This window comes from Hyperoodon ampullatus (assembly GCF_949752795.1).
Source record: "Hyperoodon ampullatus genome assembly, chromosome: 2".
NCBI classification, from domain to species: domain Eukaryota; kingdom Metazoa; phylum Chordata; class Mammalia; order Artiodactyla; family Ziphiidae; genus Hyperoodon; species Hyperoodon ampullatus.
The window spans coordinates 155,691,390-155,717,634 of record NC_136915.1 but is presented as its reverse complement, the minus strand read 5'-3'; the positions used below and the strand labels follow the sequence as shown (position 1 = coordinate 155,717,634).

At 37.3% G+C, this 26,245-nt stretch overlaps 1 protein-coding gene across 1 annotated transcript in view; it reads left to right on the top strand.

Moving 5' to 3' along the window:
- Positions 1 to 26,245, top strand: part of HMCN1 (hemicentin 1) — a gene marked incomplete at its 3' end in the record, with an annotated part of 531,222 nt that overhangs the window by 477,657 nt on the left and 27,320 nt on the right. Inside the window, exons 97-102 of the mRNA XM_079726768.1 lie at positions 299 to 536; positions 5,803 to 5,865; positions 7,304 to 7,423; positions 8,331 to 8,465; positions 17,656 to 17,769; positions 24,411 to 24,536. Coding sequence (XP_079582894.1) covers positions 299 to 536; positions 5,803 to 5,865; positions 7,304 to 7,423; positions 8,331 to 8,465; positions 17,656 to 17,769; positions 24,411 to 24,536 — 796 coding nt within the window. The remainder of the gene's footprint in view (positions 1 to 298; positions 537 to 5,802; positions 5,866 to 7,303; positions 7,424 to 8,330; positions 8,466 to 17,655; positions 17,770 to 24,410; positions 24,537 to 26,245) is intronic.

Here is a 26,245-nt window from a genome sequence, read left to right as displayed (position 1 = left end):
AATTAAAGAATGGTAACAATTACCCTTTCACATTTTTTTCTTTTTTTTGACCTACAACTGAGTTCCTTATTAAACTATAACTTATGACACTAAAATTATGAAACTAAGGTATTTATAATTAAAAGGTTCAAATTTTAGTTCCTTAACACTACTGTACAATTACAATTTTATTTAGAATTATATATTTTTATCCCCTAAGCCTTTTTTTTTTTTAATCTCATTCTACATCTCATAGTACCCTCAAGAAAAAAAATAGGATGAGCCATGCTAATCCTTAAATCTGTACTGTCCTTCTTAGGATTACACAGAGGACTACATTCAAACAGGTCCTGGGCAGCTGTATGCCTACTCAACCCGGCTGTTCACCGTTGATGGCATCAGCGTCCCATACACATGGAACCACACTGTTTTCTATGATGAGGCACAGGGAAGAATGCCTTTCTTGGTAGAAACACTTCATGCATCCTCTGTGGAATCTGACTACAACCAGTTAGAAGAGACATTGGGTTTTAAAATCCATGCTTCAATTTCCAAAGGTAATTTGGTTAAAGGAAAGTACAGCTCTTTAAGCTATGCAGTCCTTTCTAAATGGGTAAAAGAATCACATTGATGCCATTCAAAATAAAGATATTAAGGTATAGACTGAACACGATAACATGTTTTTCATGTGTGTTGCCCGTGTTTCATAGGTAAAGTCCTGTGGTAAGGCCAAACCCATTGGCATTCTAGTACATTTAGTTTACTAATAGGCATCTTCATATGGCATAGTGGAGTTGTTACTGTTCTAGCCTATATACACAGAGAGGTTTAAAAATATATCCTCTGTCAATGATTTTTCTTTGGGTAATAAAGCCCATTTGTTCTTGTTCTGAATCTTATATTTGACAAGAATTTTTTTAATTCCTGAAGCATGATGTAAAGGTGTATTTTAACCTAAACTAGCCAAAAAAGTTTGCATATTTTAAAAGCAGCTTTTAAAAACCGGGAGGCAATCATTTCAGCTGTCATTTATTGTTCTTGGAAATTATAACTTTCGAACTGCTTTCCCTTGATCTCAGCAGTCTCCCTATGCTGTGTGGTGCTTTGATGTGTCTATATTCTGAGATTTCCTTTTCAGCTGTTAAGAGGCAACACGACAATTAGCATTCCATATCCCGTGGGGTTTTGATGCTAGGAGATACTTGCATGTGGTTATGTTATAGGCACTAACTGTTTGAATGACTTTAGCTTTGAACTTTAGGCTCCCATGAGACACTTCAAATGATTCTGAGTGGCCTGGTGAATGTATGTGTTTTGCTTTGTGCTGGCTTTCCTAAAATAGATGCAAGTAGATTTTAACCATTATTTTGCTTATCATGCTCAGCACATACACTTAAAATTCATTTTCACTGTTTACTCTTGCTTTCATCAGTTGTGCATGTGACTGTTTTCTTTTTCAGCATCTATCAGAACTGCTTCATCAAATTTGAGGTCATAGTAATGTAGGAGTATATTCACATTTTTTTGAGCTAATCACAGATTCACGAAGCTTCATAGCCAGTAGAACCCGTAGCCCTACACCAACCACATGTTGTCACCACCACCTCATTTTACTATTGTCATGCATGTTAAGGTAACTTGGACAAAAGAAAAGAGCCACTGGAATGAAGAATTATGTTTTCTTTTCCCCAGTAATACTTACTTTTCAAATTTAACCTGTTTCTACTTTTTCCAGTACTCCATATAATTTTTAAAAAGATAACTTAGCACAAGACTTTAGTTAAAAATGAATTTATATCATCTGGGACCAGAGACATTAAAGTGATTTTTGAAAAGTCATGTACACTTTCTACCCAGTCGTGTAGGTCCTCTAAACCTGAAGCTGCTTGAAGGTCTTTATGGTTTAAGACCTTCCTTGGGACCCACAGTAGAAGGAAACATTATAGGACATTTAAAACCCCTTACTATCCTTGGATGCTATGATTCTATGAATTACATCTGATGTAGGTGCCCATTTGTTGTTGATATTGTTCCTGTGAGTTGCAAGAATTGTGTACCTGCAATTTCTTTGACCACCAGGGAGCAAGCTTGCATTCTTAGTTGCTTGACCAGCATGTTCTTTCTCTTTGTTGGGTCTAGACTAGACCTATGGTTACAATGCAATTAGAATTGCAGAGAGCTTGATGAAAGTTCAGATTTCTAGGTACAAAGATTTTAGTTTAGCTAGTCTAAGGTAGGGCCTTGGAGTCTGTATTTTTAACACAGCCCCTAAATGATTCTATTGTAACCGGTTTTTACTCTGGCATTTGGAAACTACTAGTCAAGACAATTCACAAATATAGAAATTTTTTTAAATTATATGAATTTATATCTTTAAAATTAAATGATTTTCAAAATATAGTTATAAAACATATTTATATTTTTACAAATTAATCAGAAGATATCAGAAACAATAAAGGAAAAGAAATTTAACTACAAATAAAATTTTTAAAGCTTCCTCATGGGAGAAAAACAAAATATAGTTTTTCTTTGTGTATATTTTAAACTTATTTGCATTACATATTATGGACAACTATGATTACCCTTAATATATATAAGAACCTTAAAAATCAATAAGAAAAAGGCAAATATCCCAATAGAAAAATACATAGTCTGTGAACAGGAAATTCACAAAGGAAGAAATAATAATGACAAAATGAAGTGAAAAACTGTACCTCATTAATAAGGAAAGAAATGTAAATTAAAACAGTGAGGTTCCACTTTCCAGGTATCATTGTCAGAGATTAAAATATAGGATAACCACTCAGTATTGGAGAGGTATAGGAAACAAATACCCTCCTACACTGCCAGCAGAGATTGTAGATTTATTTGACATTTCTGGAAAAAAAACAGTATGTATCAGTAGCCTCTCAAATGTTCACATCTTTTTAGTTATCTCATTCTAGGAGTCTGCCCTAAGAAAATCACAGAAATGGCCAAGAATAAATGTCCTGAAAGAGGTAAATATGTAAATGATGGCACAGATGTATGATAAACTCTTAAACTAAATATTCCTTCAAAAGTATTCTAATGATTGCTTATTTATTCATTTAAAAATATTTATTGAGTACCTACTGTATACCAGATACTGCTCTAGGTATTGACAATATAGCTATAAACAAGTGGCAAAGGAGAATGTACATGACGTAACAATCATTGAAAAATAGTACACAATATGATCCAAACCTGGGTTGCCCACATCACAGTGATTGTAAGGAAACCTTTATACTGGTTAAAAACACAGATTCCCAGGCTTCTTCCTTGGCAATTCTGACTGGGGTAGGACCAAAGGGATCTATATTTTTAATAAGCTCTCCAAGAGATTTTACGATCAGTATAGTTTGGCAACTGTTAATCTGTAAAGGATCCTAACTTAATTTTTTGAAGTATATACTGATAGAAGTGACTGCAGGGAAAAGCACCAAAATCTTGGCAGTAGTTTGTTCCAAGTGACAAGGTTACAGGGAATTTTATACTTTTTTAAGTTTCTACAATTATACATTACTGTAACACAAATATTTTGTATTGTCTCTCTGTCAAAAAGTAAATCATAATATAATTCAAAATAACATGATTTAATTACAACAGAAAGAATAAATAAAAGGAAAATAGTTGATAACAAAATATTATGTATTTCAATATGAAAATCTTTAGACATTACTACACTGGAAGTTAAGAGAGAAGTATTTACATGGCTGAACCAATATTTAGAGGCCCAGTGTGATTTTTTTTAAAAAACATTGAGTAATTCTTGGTAATGTTCTGAATAAAACAATGTACAATCAACCATCCATTTATATGACAGTTGCATTTCTGGAAAGTTCATTGTATATTTTAATCACACAAAGAAACCGTTTAATATATGGAAGATGGGTTCTAGCCTTAGATAATTACAAACAGTTTTCTCGCTTCCACGACAATCTCTCAGGGCAAGGGACTCATCTTCATCTTGCATCGTTATCCCACACATTGCAATACTTAAAACCTTCCCCAGGGTCTTCCCCACTCCCTAAATTTAAATAGGCTTCCCTATTAAATCATGTCATTATAATGACAACCAAAGTCTCTCCCAAAAACCTTCCCAGATGCCACTCCATGGAAGATATCTCCCCATTTAGAACCAGAAATCTAAAGTTTCTATCAGATAATAATTTATGTTTATGTTACACATTTTTCCACAACTATGTCCCCAACACAGTGCTGTACACAACATACTGGCTGCATTAAGGAATGTTTGAATAGTAAATAAAAATGAAGCATGAATTATAATCACCACCTGAATTGTATTCTTGAGTTCAGTGGTTGAAAGTCACACAGACTTGCATCAAAATCCTGGCTCCAGATTATATTAGCACTTTGACTTTAAGCAGTTTACATGTCCTCAGTCTCAGATTCTTCATGTGAAAATTGGTTATGATGGGAGTAGGGCAGTTCTGAGGTTTAAATGAAATACAGCACATGAAGCTCACAGTACTGTATGACACTCAACAATCATTTAGCAACATGCTCTGGATGTTTCTATCCCATCCATCCTGTCCCCATTCCCTTGAAGGTGAAGGAAGGCTTGGATGCTCTCAGGGTCATTTTTACACTCAGGGTGGAAATGGATCATGAACCTCTCTGCTTTCGCTTCATGGTTTATAGCAATTTGATTGCCTAGAAATAGCAAGTAGGGCTCTAACTTTCTAGTCAAGGAAATATTTTCATTGCAGCATGTTTCTTCCACCCTCCAAATATATAAATGTACAGAAGAGTTTTGAACAGTTTCATGTTCTCAGCAGGGCTTAAATAATATTGTAATTGAGACTCTCCAAAGTAGAATGAATCTGAAAAATTAATGAATGCCCAGATTCCCTCTATGAAGAGCACCTAAAACAATAGTAAAAATAAACAGTTTCATGCATTTAGAATGGAAGGAAAATCTAAGATAATTTCTAAGAGATTGAATATGAACTGAACATAAAATTTCCCTTGAGAGAAATCTACTATACCTATTATATCAATGATTGTCTTTTAAGGTATGTGTATGTGTGTGTGTGTGAGATTACTTTGTTAACTTGAAAAATGTTTCATTTAAATTTTTGCATCTCAATAATGTTTGAAAAATATTTGCTAAACGGCTTACACCAGTCAAAACAGAGTTACTTTCCAAGGAGATTCCCTAACCTATTTATTCTTGTTAATATTTTTTTTTCTGACATCTAACTTAAACCTATTCTACTGCTATAATGATATGCCTGTTTCTTCTTGCTTTGACTACCAGGAAGGAAAACACTTGGTTACACCTAGGAGGATTTAGACCCAGATTCTTCACAGTACAAATGGAGAAGATCTACAAAAGGAGAGGGTTTCTTCACTAGAGTTTGTTTTTCACTGGCATAAGTTATTTTAAGTGGCTTCAAAATAGCAATCCTACTTCTAGAACAAACAGAATAAGTAAATGGCTGGAAGAATAGGACTTTGCCTGTGGTTATGCCTGGCATTCATATTGATTTGGATCCTTTTTCATTATCAAAGAGTAATTAATTTTCTTTTGATTAATGTAAACAACTTAAACAGAAAATCTGCTTCCAGTGGCTGCTTGCCAACAATCTCTGTATTATGATTCATTTAGTTCTTGGTTGAGAAACAGTAAAACTTTTCCATTCTGCTTGTTTTCACCTATTGCATTTGCTGTGTCGTATTCCATCCTTGGCATATGTTCCCAGAGAAGATGGTCCTGGTGAGAAACAAGATGCTAATGTTCTAACAAGCCAGTTAATTTTGCTTTTCTCTCTATGGTAGGAGATCGCAGTAATCAGTGCCCCTCTGGGTTTGCCTTAGATTCAGTTGGACCATTTTGTGCTGGTAAGTATGGAAATAAATTATTCATTTTTATTTTTATTAAGCTGTTAATGCTACCATTTAATGGACATTTACTGTCATTTTGCTAGATATTTAAGAATCACAACAGTCCTATAAATGTCCCATTTTACAGCTGAAGAAATTGAGATGTGAAGAAGTTGACTGCCTAAGATCACTCAGCTATCTAGTGGCAGCACTAGATTTGAATTTAAGATAGATACAAAGCCCGTGCTCTTCCGATTAGTCCACAATCAAGTGTGTCAAGGATCATGATCAAGTAAAGGGGTAGAGGGAACACAAGGACAAAACACTGGACTTCGTCTGGCCACCTGATTGCCATGAATGTGGAACAGCAGTAATTCAACTCTAAGTCACCTAACCTGAGAATTGCTTAATCATAGGATAGGGCTGGATTGTGGCTGGAGGACTAATGACTAAACCAGCCTTGTGCCATCCAAGTACCTGTGCAAGAGGGTCACAGATAAGTAAATAGCTAAGTAAATAACTTGAGGAGCTCAAGTTAGCATACCTAGTGCCTTGCTTTTCTTTTTTTTTAAAATAAATTTATTATTATTATTATTTTTTGGCTGCGTTGGGTCTTTGTTGCTGCACGCAGGCTTTCTCTAGTTGCAGTGAGTGGGGGATACTCTTTGTTGCGGTGCGCGGGCTTCTCATTGTGGTGGCTTCTCTTGTTGCGGAGCACGGGCTCTAGGCATGTGGGCTTCAGTAGTTGTGGCACACGGGCTCAGTAGTTGTGGCTCGCAGGCCCTAGAGTGCAGGCTCAGTAGTTGTGGCTCGCGGGCTCTAGAGCACAGGCTCAGTAGTTGTGGCGCACGGGCTTAGTTACTCCGCAGCATGTGGGATCTTCCTGGACCAGGGCTCAAACCCCTGTCCCCTGCATTGGCAGGCAGATTCTTAACCACTGAGCCACCAGGGAAGCCCCACAGTGCCTTTCTTTTTGCCGGTAGGCAATGTAATGTAGTATAGTGGTAAAAAGGTGGTCTTTAGAAACTACACTGCCCAGGTTCAGATCCCAGCTCTGCGAATAATGACCTATGTGACCTTGAGCAATTTACTTAACCTCTTTGTTCCTCAGTTTTATCATGCAAGTGAGGATAGGAATAAAAATACTTATCTCCTAGGAATGTTGAGGAATGAGTTAACGTAGGTAAAAAGCATGTAGATCACAATAAATTATCATTATATCTTAGCTGTCATCGTTGTTTTAGAATTGATCTAACCATTTATTCACTCTCAGAGATAATTTGAGGACCCCAAATTAATTTTTATTTCGTGTTTCCATCCTGTGGCACTTAGAGCATTTCCTGTTACATTTGATTCATTCATTGGCCTCTATAAGCAACTCTTTTCACCAACTTTAATAACTCCTTGAAAGTAGGGCTTCTTCATACTAATTGGGTCTTTTTGTTTCTTCTTTCAGATGAAGATGAATGTGCAGCAGGGAATCCCTGCTCCCATATCTGTCACAATGCCATGGGAACTTATTATTGCTCCTGCCCAAAAGGCCTCACTATAGCTGTGGATGGAAGAACTTGTCAAGGTAGTCACAAAGCTAAGTCTAATCAACACATTTAAGCAGTGGACATGGCAGTCTCTGACCTAGGAAAAGCGTGGTAGACCAGTGCTCTTCTTTCCTACTCTTTCTGCCCCCACCTTCATTAAGTTGAAAAAGTAAGGAAGAGGGAATACTGCTCACACACTGCCTTCATATGGGGTGCTCTGTGGGCAGGAATGCCTGTAGTGACTCACTCAATCCCCACAACACAATGAGAAGAGGCAGGCAGGACTATTACCATACTCCTTTTATAGGGATAAAAGTAGGAAGGAAGAGGTTATAAAGAAATTTAGTAAATTGCACAATTGTGGTAGCACTTTGGGAACATTAAAGAAAAATGCACTTTTCTATCAGATTCTAGGTATGCTTCAAAGTTAGAACTTGTATAAGACCCTAGTTGTATAATAAATGAAAAGTGATGAAAAGAAGAAAGGATTTCTCCCTCTATGCCCAAGGAGACCCCCTTCTAAATGCAAAAGAGAGAGAGATCAGGGGCATAGGAGGGCATAGGAGTAATTTTATGGAATGTCCAGTATGGATTGGGCACCTCATAAACATTTTTTAATTTTCAAAGCAATGCTGAGAGGTGGATATTATTATCCTCATTTTACAGATGAAAAAACTGAGATGTCAGAAAGGAGAAGTACCTTTTTTCAGCCACCGAATTTATAAGTGATCTGTTGGATGGCTTGGTCTGTGAAGACATCACACTGTCCTGCTATGAGCTTGTCAGCTACTCAACCCACCTGAAATGACACACCCCCAAAATTCACCATTTTTGCTTTTGTGTATTTCAAGTGTCATTCATTGCTTTTCTTATCCCCATTTCACAACAGGTTCTTTGGTTGGTTTTCTTCAGTTCCCCCTAGTTGAATGACTCACTTTGTTGCAGATATTGATGAGTGCGCTTTGAGTGGACACATTTGCCATGCTGGTCAGGATTGTGACAATACCATTGGATCCTATCACTGTGTGGTCCACTGTGGAATTGGCTTTCGAAGAACCAGTGATGGGCTGAGTTGTCAAGGTATACAAATGGAGGCCCTTGCTTTATCTTCATTGTATCACAAATTAAAACCCCTGCCTGTTGAATCACTTAGAGTAAACTCTCTTTAATAGACTGAGCTTCTTAGTAAAATGTTTAAATGTAATATGCCATCGCTATTTTAAGTATTCGTAACAAAGTGGTTTTGAATAAAACTTGCCTGTAATATTTGAGAGAAGAGATCATACAGCATGATCTTAATAGAATCTATTTAATAAAACTCCATTTCATAAGACTATGAATATTTATTGCAGGACTCTCTTAACAGAACTTATTATTTTAGAGCACTTTTAGATTCACAGCAAATTTGAGTAGAACATAAAGAAATTTTCCATATTCTCCCTGCCCCAACTCATGCACAGCCTCCTCTGCTACCAACATCCTGCACCAGACTGGCGCTTTTTTTTTTTTTTTTTAAACCAAGGATAAACCTACATTAACACATAATTACCACCCAAAGTCCATTGTTTACATTAGGATTCACTCCTGGTGTTGTATATTCTATGGGTTTAGACAAATGAATAACGTCATATATCCTCCATTATAGTATCATACACAATAGTTTCCTTGCCATAAAAATCTTCTGTGTTCCACCTAGTCATCCTTTCCTCCCCTAACCTCCAGAAACCACTCATCTTTTTGTTTTACGTATATATAAATTTATTTATTTTTTGGATATGCCAGGCTTTCTCTAGTTGCGGCAAGTGGAGGCTATGCTTTGTTGCAGTGCGGTGGCTTCTGTTTGTTTCAGAGCTTGGGCTCCGGGCATGCAGGCTTCAGTATTTGTAGCACACAGGCTCAGTAGTTGTGGTGCACAGGCTTAGTTGCTCCGTGGCATGTGGGATCTTCCCGGACCAGGGCTCGCACCCATGTCCCCTGCACTGGCAGGTGGATTCTTAACAACTGTGCCACCAGGGAAGACCCTTATCTTTTTATTGTCTCTCTAGCTTTACCTTTTCCAGAATGTTATGTAGTTGGAATGATGCAGTATGTAGCCTTTTCAGATTGGCTTCTTTCACTTAGTAATATACATTTAAGATTCTTCTATGTCTTTTCATGGCTTGATAGCTTATTTCTTTTTAGTGCTGAAAAATAATCCACTGTATGAATGTACCACAGTTTATATATCCATTCTACTGAAGGACATCTTGGCACTCACAAATTTTAGCAATTATGAATAAAGCTGCTATCAGGATTTTCCAGAGGAAGAAACACTGGATACAAAATGAAATTCTTATCAATAGTAGAAAGAATGAATGAATTATGGTACATCTATACCATGAACCACTATGCTGCCATTATAAAGAATGGAATGAAGCTCACCTGTTTAGCTTAGATAAACAGCCAACAACTGTTTGGCTTAGAATTTCCATGAGGCATTGTTGAGTGAGAACACAAAGATATAAAAGAGTGTATGCAACTTGTGTAGAAAAGATTATGTGACTGGAAAACAAACAATAATCAAAGAAAAAGGAAATGGATTTATATATTTAGGAAGAGATATAGGTTTACATAAAAGAGATGTTATTATTTATATTAGATTGTTAATGTAAGTTGGCTTTGGTGGACAAGGGGAGGACAAGGGAAGCCAAGTGAAAGAAGAAGAAAAAACTGCACTAAGAAAATCTTTTAAAAGTATATGATCACAGATCAGGGAGGAGACAAGATGGCAGAGTGGAAGGACTTGAGCTCACTTCCTCTCATGAAAACACCAAAATCATGACTAACTGCTGAAGAAACATGGACAAAAATGACCTACCAAAAGAACGTACCAAAAAAGATATTCTACATCCAAAGACAAAGAAGAAGCCACAACAGGATGATAGAAGGAGTGCTTCCCATACCCACTGAGTGGGTGACTCACAAACTGGAAAATAATTATATCACAGAGGTTCTCCCACAGGAGTGACAGTTCTGAGCTCTCCATCAGGCTCCCCAGCCTGGGGGTCTGGCATTGGGAGGAGTAGCCCCCAGAACATTTGGCTTTGAACACCTTTGGGGCTTGAGTACAGGAGCTCCACAGGACTGAGGGAAACAGATTCCACTCTTGAAGGGTGCACATAAGGTTTTACATGCACTGGGACCCAGGGCAAAGCAGTGACTACACAGGACCCTGAGCCAGACCTACCTGCAGGTCTTGGAGGATCTCCCAGGGAGGTGGTGGTCAGCTGTGGCTCACTGTGGGGGCAAGGGCACTGGAGGCAAAGACCCCAGGGAATATTCATCAATGTGAGCTCTCCCAGAGGACTTGGCAGCAAGAACTGGCCCGGCCTAACAGCCTGTAGGCTCCAGTGCTGGGACACCTCAGGCCAAACAACCATCAAGACAGGAACACAGCCCCACGCATCAGCAGACAGACAGGCTGCCTAAAGTCATCCTGAATCCACAGCCACCTTTAAACACACCCCTTGACATGGCCCTGCCCAGAGGGACAAGACCCAGCTCCACCACCAGTGGGCAGGCACCAGTCCCTCCCATTAGGAAGCCTGCACAAGCCTCTGGACCAACCTCACCCACCAAGGAGCAGACACCAGAAGCAAAAAGAACTACAGTACTGAAGCCTGAGAAAAGGAGACCACAAACTCAGAAAGTTAGACAAAATGAGGTGGAACAGAAATATATTCCAAAGGAGCAAGATAAAACCCCAGAAGAACAACTAAGTGAAATGGAGATAGGCAATCTGCCTGAAAAAGACTTCAGAGTAATGAGAGTAAAGATTATCCAAGATCTCAGAAAAACAATGGAGGCACAGACTGAGATACAAGAAATGTTTAGCAAGGAGCTAGAAGATTTAAAGAACAAACAGAGTTGAACAATACAATAACTGAAATGAAAAATAAACTGGAAGGAATCAATAGCAGAATAAATGAGGCAGAAGAACAAATAAGTGAGCTGGAAGAGAGATGAGTGGAAATCACTGGTGCAGAACAGAATAAAGAAAGAATAATGAAAAGAAATGAGGACAGTTTAAGAGACCTCTGGGACAACATTAAACACACCAACATTCGCATTAAAGGGGTCCCAGAAGGAGAAGAGAGAGAAAGGGCCTGGGAAAATATTTGAAGAAATAATAACCAATAACTTCCTTAACATGGGAAAGGAAACACTCACTCAAGTCCAGGAAGCACAGAGTCCCATACAAGATAAACCCAAGTAGGAACACACCAAGAAACATATTAATCAACTTGACAAAAATTAAACACAAAGAGAAAATATTAAAAGCAACAAATAACATACAAGGGAATCCCCATACAGTTATCAGCTGATGTTTTAGCAGAAACTCTGCAAGCCAGAAGGGAGTTGCACAATATATTTAAAGTGATGAAAGGGAAAAACCTACAGCCAAGAATACTCTACCCAGCAAGGCTCTTGTTCAGATTCAGTGGAGAAATCAAAAGCTTTACAGACAAGCAAAAGTTAAGAGAATTTAGCACCACCAAACCAGCTTTACAACAAATGCTAAAGGAACTTCTTTAGGCAGAAAAGAAAAGGCCACAACTAGAAACAAAAAAATTATGAATGGGAAAGCTCACCAGTAAAGGCAAACATTCTGTAAAGGTAGCAAATCATCTACACACAAATATGACATAAAAACCAGCAATCATGAGATTGTTTTCTACCTTTACAGAATGCATTTCTAATGTGAGGAGTACATTAGAAATGCATTTGAAATTCAGAGACCAACAACTTAAAATAATCTTGTATATATATAGATTGCTATATCAAAACCTCATGGTAACCACAAACCAAAAATTTACAATAGATACACAAAAAAGAAAAAGCAATCCAAACAGAACTCTAAGATAGTCATCAAATCACAACAGAAGAGAACAAAAGAGAAATGAAGGAAAAAGACATACAAAAACAAATCCAAAACAATTAACAAAATGGCAATAAGAACATTAATATCGATAATTACCTTAAATGTAAATGTATTAAATGCTCCAACCAAAACACATAGATTTGCTTAATGAATACAAAAGCAAGACCCATACACATGCTGTCTACAAGAGACCCACTCCAGACTAAGGGACACGTACAGACTGAAAGTGAGAGGTTGGAAAAAGGTATTCCAGGCAAATAGAAATCAAAAGAAAACTAGAGCAGCAATACTCATATCAGACAAAATAGACTTTAAAATAAAGACTGTTATAAGAGACAAAGAAGGACACTACATAATGATCAAGGGATCAATACAAGAAGAAGATATAACAATTGTAAATATATATGCACCCAACATAGGAGCACCTCAATATGTAAGACAGATGCTAACAGCTATAAAAGGAGAAATCGACAGTAGCACAATAGTAGTGGGGGACTCTAACACCCCCCTTGCCTCAATGGACAGATCACTCAGACAGAAAATCAATAAGGAAACACGAACCTTAAATGACACATTAGACAAGATGGACTTAATTAATATGTAAGCATTCCATCCAAAAGCAGAATACACATTCTTTTCAAGTTCACATGGAACATACTCCACAATAGATCACATGCTGTGCCAGAAAGCAAACTTCAGTAAATTTAAGAAAACTGAAATTAAGCATCTTTTACAACCACAACGCTATGAGATTAGACATCAACTACAAGAAAAAAAACTGCAAAAAACAGAAACACCTGGAGGCTAGATAATATGTTACTAAACAACCAATGGGTCACTGAAGAAATCAAAGAGGAAATCAAAAAATACCTAGAGACAAATGAAAACAGAAACACAACAATCCAACAACTTTGGGATGCAGCAAAAGCAGTTTACGAGGGAAGTTTATAGCAATACAGTGTTACCTCAAGAGACAAAAATCTCAAAAAAACAACCTAACCTTACACCTAAAGCACCTAGAAAAAGAACAAACAAAAGCCAAAGTTAGTAAAAGGAAAGAAATCATAAAGATCAGAGCAGAAATACATGAAATAGAGATGAAGAAAACAATAGAAAAGATCAAAGAAACTAAAAGCTGGTTCTTTGAAAAGATGAACAAAATTGATAAACCTTTAGAGAGACTCATCAAGAAAAAACAGGGAAAGGGCCCAAATCAATAAAACTAGAAACGAAAAAGGAGAAGTTACAATGGGCACCACAGAAATACAAAGGATCCTGAGACTACTACAAGCAACTAGATGCCAATAAAATGGACAACTTAGAAGAAACAGACAAATTCATAGGAAGGTACCATCTCCCAAGACTGAATCAGGAAGAAATAGAAAATATGAACAGACCAACCACAAGTACTGAAGTTGAAACTGTGATTTAAAAACTTCCAACAAACAGAAGTCCAGAACCAGATGGCTACAGAAGTCGAGAACCAGATGGCTTCAGAAGCAAATTCTATCAAACATTTAGAGAAGAGTTAACACCTATCCTTTGGAAACTGTTTCAAAAAATTGCAGAGGAAGGAACACTCCCAAACTCATTCTACAAGGCCAGCATCACCCTGATACCAAAACCAGATAAAGATGCTACAAAAAAAGAAAATTACAGGCCAATATCACTGATGTATATAGATGCAAAAATCCTCAATAAAACACTAGCAGACTGAATTCAACAATACATTAAAAGGATCATACACCATGATCAATTGGGATTTATCCTAGGGATACAAGGATTTTTCAGTATGCACAAATCAATCAGTATGATACACCACAGTAACAAATTGAAGAATAAAAGCCATATGATCATCTCCATAGATGCAGAAAAACTTTTGACAAAATTCAACACCCCTTTATGATAAAAATGCTCCAGAAAGGGGGCATAGAGAGAACCTACCTCAACATAGAAAGGCCACGTATGACAAACCCACAGCTAACATCGTACTCAGTGGTGAAACTGAAAGCATTCCTCTAAGGTCAGGAACAAGACAAGGATGTCCACTCTCGCCACTTTTATCCAATATACTTTTAGAAGTCCTAGCCATGGCAGTCAGAGAATAAAAAGAAGTAAAAGAAATCCAAATTGGAAAAGGAAAAGTAAAACTCTTACTGTTTCCAGGTAAAGTGATACTATACATAGAAAATCCTAAAGATTTTGCTACCAGAAAACTACTAGAGCTCAATGAATTTGGTAAAGTTGCAGGATACAAAATTAATACACAGAAGTCTGTTGCATTTCTATACACTAACAATGAAAGGTCAGACAGAGAAATTAAGGAAACAGTCTCATTTATCATCGCATCAAAAAGAATTAAATACCTATGAATAAGCGTACCTAAGGAGGCAAAAGACCTGTACTCTGAAAACTATAAAATGCTGATGAAAGAAATTGAAGATGGCACAAACATATGGAAAGATATACTGTGGTCTTGGATTGGAAGAATCAATACTGTCAAAATTACTATACTACTCAGAGCTATCTACAGACTCAATGCAATCCCTATCAAATTACCAATGGCATTTTTCCCAGAAGTAGAGCAAAAAATTTTTTTAATTTGTATGGAAACACAAAAGTCCCTGAATACCTAAAGCAATCCTGAAAAAGAAAAACAGAGCTGGAGGAATCAGGCTCCCTAACTTCAAACTGTACTACAAAGCTACCATAATCAAAACAGTATAGTACTGGCAGAAAAACAGAAATATGGGTCAATGGAACAGGATAGAAAGCCCAGAAATAAACCCACACAACCTATGGTCAATTAATCTATGACAAAGGAGGCAAGACTATGCAATGGAAAAAAGAGAGTCTCTTCAATAAGTGGAGCTGGGAAAACTGGACAGCTACATGTAAAAGAATGAAATTAAAACATTCTCTAACACCATACACAAAAATGAACTCAAAATGGATTCAAGACCTAAATGTAGGACCAGATACTATAAAACTCTTAAGAGGAAAACATAGGAAGAACACTCTTTGACATAGATCGCAGCAACATCTTTTTGGATCCACCTCCTAGAGTAATGAAAATAAAAGCAAAAATAAACAAATAGGACGTAATTAAACTTAAAAGTTTTGCACAGCAAAGGAAATTATAAACAAAATGAAAACACAACCCACAGAATGGGAGAAAATATTTGCAAACAAAGTGACCGACAAGGGATAAACCTCAAAATATACAAACAACTCATGCAGCTCAATATGAAAAAACAAACAACCTAATCAAAAAATGGGCAGAAGATCTAAATATACATTTCTCCAAAGAAGACATACAGATGGCCAAAAAGCACATGAAAAGATGCTAAATATCACTAATTATTAGAGTAATGCAAACCAAAACTCCAATGAGGTATCACCTCACACCAGTCAGAATGGCCATCATTAAAAAGTCTACAAATAATAAATGCTAGAAAGGATGTGGAGAAAAGGGAACCCTCCTACACTGTTGGTAGGAATGTAAACTGGTACAACCACTATGGAAAACAGTATGTATGGAGAAACCATACATATATCCAGAGGAAACCATACTTCGAAAAGATGCATGCCCCCCAATGTTCATTGCAGCACTATTTACAATAGGCAAGATATGGAATGGCTAAATATCCATTGACAGAGGAATAGATAAAGAAGGTGTGGCACGTATATACAATGGAATATTACTCAGCCATAAAAAAGAATGAAATAATGCCATTTGCAGCAACATGGATGGACCTAGAGATTATCATACTGAGTAAGTCAGAAAGAGAAAGATAAATAGTATATGATATCACTTATATGTAGAATCTAAAAAGATGATACAAATGAACTTACAGACTCACATACTTCGAAAACAAACTTATGGTTACCAAAGGGGAGAGGTGGTGGGGGGAGGGATATATTAGGAGTTTGGGATTAACATGCACACACTGCTATATATAAAATAGGTAACTGACAAAGACCTACTGTATAGCACAGGGAACTCTACTCAATAATCTGTAATAACCTATATGGGAAAAGAATCTGAAAAAGAATGGATATATGTATATGTGCAACTGAACCACTTGGCTGTACATCTGAAACTAACACAACATTGTAAATCAACTGTAGCCCAATAGAAAATAAAAATTAAATTTAAAAATATATTATCACATTTGTGCATTTATGTGACATGTACAGAGTTTGAAAGATTAAATTAGAAAATCTGAAATAGAAACCAAGAACAAAATAAGACATTAGAAATCTCGAACTTGGGAATGTAAGATTAGAACACGAAGAGCCTAAAATATGGTGAGATTGTTCTTTTGAGGGTTTGTAATAGAACAATAGAAAAGTGGCAGGATCTTGAGGTGAGTAGAGACCTGAGAGAGGGATTTTGTTGGGATAGGAAAGATTTGATTATGTCTGCAGGGTTGTGGGAAAGATGACAGTAAGGAGAAGGGCATTAAAAATACAGAAGAGGAGGGAATGATCAGTGGGCCACAGTCATCATGATGAGGAAGGAGGAGATGGGCTGCAGAGATCAAAAACTCAAATAGAGGAACTCTTCTTAAATGGAAGGAGTGGCCTCCCTTTTTCTGGAATGAAAGGAAGGAAAGGGGAGAAGTTACAAAATACAGGCAGGTGCACACAAGTTTGGGGAATTCATGCCTGCAGTTTTTTTTTCCATTGCACTATGACCCAGATGGTGTTCAGGAAGATTAATTTGGCAGTGACTACAAATGAGGAGAAAAGCTAAAGTTGCTGCAGTCATTCAAGTGCAAGGTGATAAACACCTGCATCAGACTAATAGCAGCAAAAATTGGGAAGAAGGGTCAAATTGCAAAAGTTGTTGCAGAAGACTTAACTTTTTTATTATTTTTCTACCTTCAGTACTCCAGTCTGTCAGCAACATTTCAGGGCTAAAAGTTCCTAGAAACTGGAATGGTAAATAAAATGGTATGGTAAATACCATTTACCATATGGTATTTAAAATAGTTAAATACCATAAAATAGTAAAATAGTTAAATATTTAATCCCCTTTGGTAAAATAGTTAAATATTTAAAATAGAGCCATATGGTAAATAAAATAGTTAAAATAGAGAAGTTTTGCATCAACATAGTTCTGAATCACTAGCAAACTTCTACCTTGGAGTAGTGTTGAAGAGAATAACCCTCTCCAGCAGTTAATTCTATCAATTATCTAGCAGATCCTTTGAGAGCACTTCAATTGGATTCTTTTTTTAGGGAAGATCTTAAACATCATGATCACTAAAATATTTAACATCTGGAGTAAATTAACCCAAGTTTTCTAACAGCATGTAAAGCGAGTTTTGTTTTCTTTAACAGATATTAATGAATGTCAAGAATCCAGCCCCTGTCACCACCGCTGTTTCAATGCCATAGGAAGCTTTCACTGTGGATGTGAACCTGGGTATCACCTAAAAGGCAGAAAATGCGTGGGTAAGGAGACGACTATGAATTCAAAGCAGTCACATCTTTGTAACTTCTTTTTTTTTTCATTTTTCAATTTTATTTTACTTATTTTTTATACAGCAGGTTCTTATTAGTTATCAGTTTTATACACATCAGTGTATACATGTCAATCCCAATCGCCCAATTCGGCACACCACCATCCCCACCCCGCCGCCGCTTCCCCCCTTGGTGTCCATATGTTTGTTCTCTACATCTGTGTCTCTATTTCTGCCCTGCAAACCGGTTCATCTGTACCATTTTTCTAGGTTCCACATATATGCATTAATACATGATTTTTTTTTCTCTTTCTGACTTACTCCACTCTGTATGACAGTCTCTAGATCCATCCACGTCTCAACAAATGACTCAATTTTGTTCCTTTTTATGGCTGAGTAATATTCCATTGTATATATGTACCACATCTTCTTTATCCATTCAACTGTCGATGGGCATTTAGGTTGCTTCCATGACCTGGCTATTGTAAATAGTGCTGCAATGAACATTGGGCTGCATGTGTCTTTTTGAATTATGGTTTTCTCCGGGTATATGCCCAGTAGTGGGATTGCTGGATCATATGGTAATGCTATTTTTACTTTTCTAAGGAACCTCCATACTATCCTCCATAGTGGCTATATCAATTTACATTCTCACCAAGAGTGCAAGAGGGTTCCCTTTTCTCCACACCCTCTCCAGTATTTGTTGTTTGCAGATATTCAGATGATGTCTATTCTAACAGGTGTGAGGTGATCCCTCATTGTAGTTTTGATTTGCATTTCTTTAATAATTAGTGATGTTGACCATCTTTTCATGTGCTTCTTGGCAATCTGTATGTCTTCTTTGAAGAAATGTCTATTTAGGTCTTCTGCCCATTTTTGGATTGACTTGTTTTTTTAATATTGACCTGCATGAGCTCTTTATATATTTTGGAGATTAATCCTTTGTCCGTTGATTCGTTGGCAAATATTTTCTCCCATTCTGAAGATTCTCTTTTCATCGTATTTATGATTTCCTTTGCTGTGCAAAAGCTTTGAAGTTTCATTAGGTCCCATTTGTTTATTTTTGTTTTTATTTCCATTACTCTAGGATGTGGATCAAAAAAGATCTTGCTGTGATTTATGTCAGAGTGTTCTTCCTATATTTTCCTCTAAGAGTTTGATAGTGTCCAGTCTTACATTTAGGTCTTGAATCCATTTTGAGTTTATTTTTGTGTATGGTGTTAGGGAGTGTTCTAATTTCATTCTTTTACATGTAGCTGTCCAGTTTTCCCAGCAGCATTTACTGAAGAGACTGTCTTTTCTCCATTGTATATCCTTGCCTCCTTTGTCATAGATTAGTTGACCATAGGTGCATGGGTTTATCTCTAGGCTATCTTGTGCCATTGATCTATGTTTCTTGTTTTGTGCCAGTACCATATTGTCTTGATTACTATAGCTTTATACTATAGTCTGAAGTCATGGAGTCTGATTACTCAAGCTCCGTTTTTTTCCCTCAAAACTGCTTTGGCTATTCAGAGTCTTTTGTGTCTCCATACAAATTTTAAGATTTTTTGTTCTAGTTCTGTAAAAAATGCCATTGGTAATTTGATAGGGATTGCATTCAATCTGTAGATTGTTTTGGGTAGTAAAGTCATTTTCACAGTATTGATTCTTCCTATCCAAGAACATGGTATATCTCTCCATCTGTTGGTATCGCCTTTAATTTCTTTCATGAGTGTCTTATGGTTTTCAGCATACAGGTCTTTTGTCTCCCTAGGTAGGTTTATTCCTAGGTATTTTATTCTTTTTGTTGCAGTGGTAAATGCGAGTGTTTCCTTAATTTCTCTTTCAGATTTTTCATCATTAGTGTATAGGAATGCCAGAGATTTCTGTGTATTAATTTTGTATCCTGCAGTTTTACCAAATTCATTGATTAGCTCTAGTAGTTTTCTGGTGGCATCTTTAGGATTATCTATGTATAGTATCATGTCATCTGCAGACAGTGACAGTTTTACTTCTTCTTTTCCAATTTGTATTCATTTTATTTCTTTTTCTTCTCTGATTGCCGTGGCTAGGACTTCCAAAACTATGTTGAATAGTAGTGATGAGAGTGGACATCCTTGCCTTGTTCCTGATCTCAGAGGAAATGATTTGTTTTACACCACTGAGAATGATGTTTGCTGTGGGTTTCTCATATATGACCTTTATTATGTTGAGGTAGGTTCCCTTTATGCCCACTATCTGGAGAGTTTTTATCATAAATGGGTGTTGAATTTTGTCAAAAGCTTTTTCTGCATCTATTGAGATGATCATATGGTTTTTTTCTTCAATTTTTTAATATGGTGTATCACATTGATTAATTTGCATATATTGAAGCATCCTAGCATCCATGGGATAAATCCCACTTGATCATGGTGTATAATCCTTTTAATGTGTTGTTGGATTCTGTTTGCTAGTATTTTGCTGACGATTTTTGCATCTATATTCAGCAGTGATACTGGTCTGTAATTTTTTTTTTGTAGTGTCTTTGTCTGGTTTTGGTATCAGGGTGATGGTGGCCTCATAGAATGAGTTTGGGAGTGTTCCTTCCTCTGCAATTTTTGGAATAGTTTGAGAAGGATGGGTGTTAGCTCTTCTGTAAATGTTTGATAGAAATCACCTGTGAAGCCATCTGGTCCTGGACTTCTGTTTGTTGGAACATTTTAAATCACAGTTTCAATTTCATTACTTGTGATTGGTCTGTTCATATTTTCTGTTTCTTCCTGGTGAAGTCTTGGAAGGTTATACCTTTCTAAGAATTTGTCCATTTCTTCCAGGTTGTCCATTTTATTGGCATAGACTTGCTTGTGGTAGTCTCTTAGGATGCTTTGTATTTCTGTAGTGTCTGTTGTAACTTTTCCTTTTTCATTTCTAATTTTATTGATTTGAGTCCTCTCCCTCTTTTTCTTGATGAGTCTGGGTAATGGTTTATCAATTTTGTTTATCTTCTCAAAGAACCAGATTTTAGTTTTATTGATCTTTGCTATTGTTTTCTTTGCTTCTATTTCATTTATTTCTGATCTGATCTTTATGATTTCTTTCCTTCTGCTAACTTTCAGTTTTGTTTGTTCTTTCTCTAGGTCCTTTAGGTGTAAGGTTAGATTGTTTATTTTAGATGTTTCTTGTTTCTTGATGTAGGCTTGTATAGCTATAAACTTCCCTCTTAGAACTGCTTTTACTGCATCCCATAGGTTTTGGATCATCGTGTTTTCATTGTCATTTGTCTCTAGGTATTTTTTCATTTTCTCTTTGATTTCTTCAGTGATCTCTTGGTTATTTAGTGATGTATTGTTTAGCCTCCATGTGTTTGTGTTTTTTACGTTTTTTTCCCTGTAACTGATTTCTAATCTCATAGCATTGTGGTCAGGAAAGATGTTTGATATGATTTCAATTTTTTTAAGTTTACTGAAGCTTGCTTTGTCACCCAAGATGTGATCTATCCTGGAGAATGTTCCATGTGCATTTGAGAAGAAAGTGTAATCTGCTGTTTTGAATGGAATGTCCTATAAATATCCATTAAATCTATATGGTCTATTGTGTCACTTAAAGCTTCTGTTTCCTTATTTATTTTCATTTTCATGATCTGTTTATTGGTGTAAGTGAGGTGTTAAAGTCCCCCACTATAATTGTGTTACTGTCAATTTCCTCTTTTATAGCTGTTAACAGTTGCCTTATGTATTGAAGTGCTCCTATGTTAGGTGCATATATATTTATAATTGTTACATCTTCTTCTTGGATTGATCCTTTGATCATTACGTAGTATCCTTCCTTGTCTCTTGTAACATTCTTCTTTTTTTTTTTTTTTTTTTTTTTTTTTTTGCGGTACACGGGCCTCTCACTGTTGTGGCCTCTCCCGTTGCGGAGCACAGGCTCCAGACGTGCAGGCTCAGCGGCCATGGCTCACGGGCCCAGCCACTTCGTGGCATGTGGGATCCTCCCAGACTGGGGCACGAACCCGTGTCCCCTGCATCGGCAGGCGGACTCTCAACCACTGCGCCACCAGGGAAGCCCCCATTCTTCATTTTAACGTCTATTTTATCTGATATGAGTATTGCTACTCCAGCTTTCTTTTGATTTCCATTTGCATGGAATATATTTTTCCATCCCCTCACTTTCAGTCTGGATGTGTTCCTAGGTCTGAAGTGGGTCTTTTGTAGACAGCATATATAAGCATCTTCTTTTTGTATCCATTCAGCAAGCCTGTGTCTTTTGGTTGGAGCATTTAATCCATTCATGTTGTAGTTAATTATCAATATGTATGTTCCTATGACTGTCTTCTGAATTGTTTTGGTTTGTTTTTGTAGGTTCTTTTCTTCTCTTGTGTTTCCCACTGAGAGAAGTTCCTTTAGCATTTGTTGTAGAGCTGGTTTGGTCATGCTGAATTCTTTAGCTCTTGTTTGTCTGTAAAGCTTTTGATTTCTCCATTGAATCTGAATGAGATCCTTGCTGGGTAGAGTAATCTTGGTTGTAGGTTCTTCCCTTTCATCACTTTAAGTATATCATGCCACTCCCTTCTGGCTTGTAGAGTTTCTGTTGAGAAATCAGCTGTTAACCTTATGGGAATTCCTTTGTATGTTATTTGTCGTTTTCCCTTGCTGCTTTCAATAATTTTTCTTTGTGTTTAATTTTTGCCAATTTGATTACTATATGTCTCAGAGTGTTTCTCCTTGGGTTTATCCTGTATGGAACTCTCTGTTCTTCCTGGACTTGCATGCCTATTTCCTTTCCCACGTTAGGAAATGAAGTTTTTGACTATAATCTCTTCAAATATTTTCTCAGGTCCTTTCTCTCTCTCTTCTCCTTCTGGGACCCCTATAATGCGAATGTTGTTGCGTTTAATGTTGTCCCAAAGGTCTCTTTGGCTTTCTTGACATCTTTTTATTCTTTTTTCTTTATTGTGTTCTGCAGCAGTGAATTCCACCATTCTGTCTTCCAGGTCACTTATCCGTTCTTCTGCTTCAGTTACTCTGCTATTGATTCATTCTAGTGTAGTTTTCATTTCAGTTATTGTATTGTTCATCTGTGTTTGTTTGTTCTTTAATTCTTCTAGGTCTTTGTTAAACATTTCTTGCATCTTCTCGATCTTTTCCTCCATTCTTTTTCCGAGGTCCTGGATCATCTTCACTATCATTATTCTGAATTCTTTTTCTGGAAGATTGCCTATCTCCACTTAATTTAATTGTTTTTCTGGGGTTTTATCTTGTTCCTTCATCTGGTACTTACCCCTCTGCCTTTTCATCTTGTCTGTCTTTCTGTGAATGTGGTTTTTGTTCCACAAGGTGCAGGATTGTAGTTCTTCTTGCTTCTGCTGTCTGTCCTCTGGTGGATGAGGCTACTAAGAGGCTTATGCAAGTTTCCTGATGGGAGGGACTGGTGGTGGGTACAGCTGACTGTTGCTCTGGTGGGCAGAGCTCAGTAAAACTTTAATCCACTTGACTGCTGATGGGTGGGGCTGGGTTCCCTCCCTGTTGGTTGTTTGGCCTGAGGCAACCCAACACTGGAGCCTACCTGGGCTCTTTGGTGGGGCTAATGGCAGCCTCTGGGAGGGCTCACGCCAAGGAGTACTTCCCAGAACTTCTGCTGCCAGTGTCCTTGTACCCACCGTGAGCCACAGCCACCCCCCACCTCTGCAGGATACCCCCCAACACTAGCAGGTAGGTGTGGTTCACTACTTTGTGTGTGCCCTCCAAGATTGGTGTCTCTGTTTCCCCCAGTTCTGTTGAAGTCCTGCAATCAAATCCCAGTAGCCCTCAAAGTCTGATTCTCTAGGAATTCCTCCTCCCGTTGCTGGACCCCCAGGTTGAGAAGCCTGACGTGGGGCTCAGAACCTTCACTCCAGTGGGTGGACTTCTGTGGTATAAGTGTTCTCCAGTCTGTGAGTCACCCACCCAGCAATTATGGTATTTGATTTTACTGTGATTGTGCCCCTCCTACCATCTCGTTGTGGCTTCTCCTTTGTCTTTGGATGTGGGGTACTTTTTTTGGTGAGTTCCAGTGTCTTCCTGTCGATGACTGTCCAGCAGCTACTTGTGATTCTGCTCTTCTCGCAAGAGGCAGTGAGAGCACGTCCTTCTACTCCGCCATCTTGGTTCCAATCTCCCTTTGTAACTTCTTAATGGTGCCTTATCTAATCCATGTGCCGTGTCCTGGGCTGGATTGTAATACCATGCATCATGTATGTGATCCATGCAAAAACGAAGTGGAAGCAAATGCTATATATTACAGGTTTCATCTTCTAATTACATAACCATTTTTTTAACATTTCCCCTATTATATTAACAATTTTTTTCACAAAATCTTAAGTTATATGTATATATATATATATATACTTATATATAATGTATAAATATATAATTTTTCTTTTTCTAGGAGGAGGAAGTGGTTGGTATGGCTACCAGCTATGTGAAGTAATATTTTGTTTTTTATTTTTATCATAACGTTTTAAAATAAAGTGCATTACATAACTTGATTGATTTAAACACTTTAACCTTACACCATGATTATATAATCATCTATATTAGTTTATCATATCCTTAAAATCTGAAGGTGTAATTTTTATGCAAAGTCGGAAGAAATCACTTTCTCAATCTGCATTACCTTTGTTCTTTCATCAAGATGTAAATGAGTGTAGACAGAATGTATGCAGACCAGATCAGCACTGCAAGAACACCCGCGGTGGCTATAAATGCATTGATCTTTGCCCAAACGGAATGACCAAGGCAGAAAATGGAACCTGCATTGGTGAGTGTCTGGCTATCTCAGTGACTGAGATTCATTTACCATCAACAAGCCAAATAAGGCATCCATTTTTAAAACTAATGGTTAGAATAAATTTAATATAACAAGGAAATATCTTTTTCTATTGGTTTTTTACTCCCAACTTCTAGTATTGTGGAGCTCTGGGGCCCTAGGGTCATGGCTATACCAGGAAATGAAAGCTCACCAGGGAGACTTAGCCCATTTTGAACTCCCATCAGTTAAACAATTGGTTTCTATATTTTCATATCCACATACATTAATATTATGTCATATAATTTCTAATATGAAATTTAGCATATATATCAAGAATTTCGTTGGAGGTTAAGAAGAAAATTATGTTTGTAGAGATTTATTAAAAGTTCAAAATATAATTATTTTAAAACTAAATATTCTTTAAATGTCAAATCAATAACCAGGCAATAAAGTAAATTATATTTCTCCCTAAGTTTGTTCTTTATGTGCCTATTCTGTACCAGTCTGCCACAGTTAGCAGAACTATGAGCTGCACAATATACAAAACTGAAACTGATAGCATTCCTGCTCTCATGTACTTAAACATTCAACTGGGATAGATTGGGCAACTCCACTCCCTTCACCAAAAGAAAAAAAAATTATGCAAGTAGGAATGAAATATCATAAAATAGGTACAAACAAAATTGTACCAGAGTACTCGAAAGAATGATCATATCTAATAGGAGTGACTATCAGCAGTGTCATAGAAGTGATCACATTTAAATATAGTCTTGAATGGAATGTTAATAGATGGAGGTTGTAGAAAAAGGAAAGAAAAATAGCCCTGTATGATGGGGAAAGAGCTGGACTTAGAGAAAACATGTTAAAATTCATCCTCCCGGAGATTCTGCCGGCAGCTTTTGTTTGGGCTGCAGCTCTTCCCAGAGTCTCCAGCCTGCTAGCCTACTACATCAGATTTTGGATTCACTAGGCCTCCACAATCATGTGCATCAGAGAAAAGCCGGCAGCTGTTGACAGTTCTTTGGTGGAAAAATTAGGAAAGTGAGGAAGAAAGAAGTGAAATAAGTCAGCCAAGATCATATATCAGCTGTGTGGATGAAAGGCTCTTGGTCCTGCAGCCAGGAGTCAGTATTGTGCCTCTGAGGTGGGAGAGCCAACTTCAGGACACTGGTCAACAAGAGACCTCCCAGCTCCACCTAATATCCAACGAGATATCTCTATCTCAACACGAACACCCAGCTTCACTCAACGACCAGCAAGCTACAGTGCTGGACACCCTATGCCAAACAACTAGTAAGACAGGAACACAACCCCACCCATTAGCAGAGAGGCTGTCTAAAATCATAATAAGTCCACAGGCACCCCAAAACACACCACCAGACGTGGACCTGCCCACCAGAAAGACAAGATACAGCCTCATCCACCAGAACAAAGGCACTATTCCCCTCCACCAGGAAGCCTACACAACCCACTGAACCAACTTTAGCTACTGGGGACAGACACCAAAACAACGGGAACTACAAACCTGCAGCCTGCAAGAAGGAGACCCCAAACACAGTAAGTTAAGCAAAATGAGAAGACAGAAAAACACACAGCAGATGAAGGAGCAACATAAAAACCTGCCACACCTAAGAAATGAAGACGAAATAGGCAGTCTACCTGAAAAAGAATTCAGAATAATGATAGTAAAGATGAACCCAAATCTTGGAAATAGAATA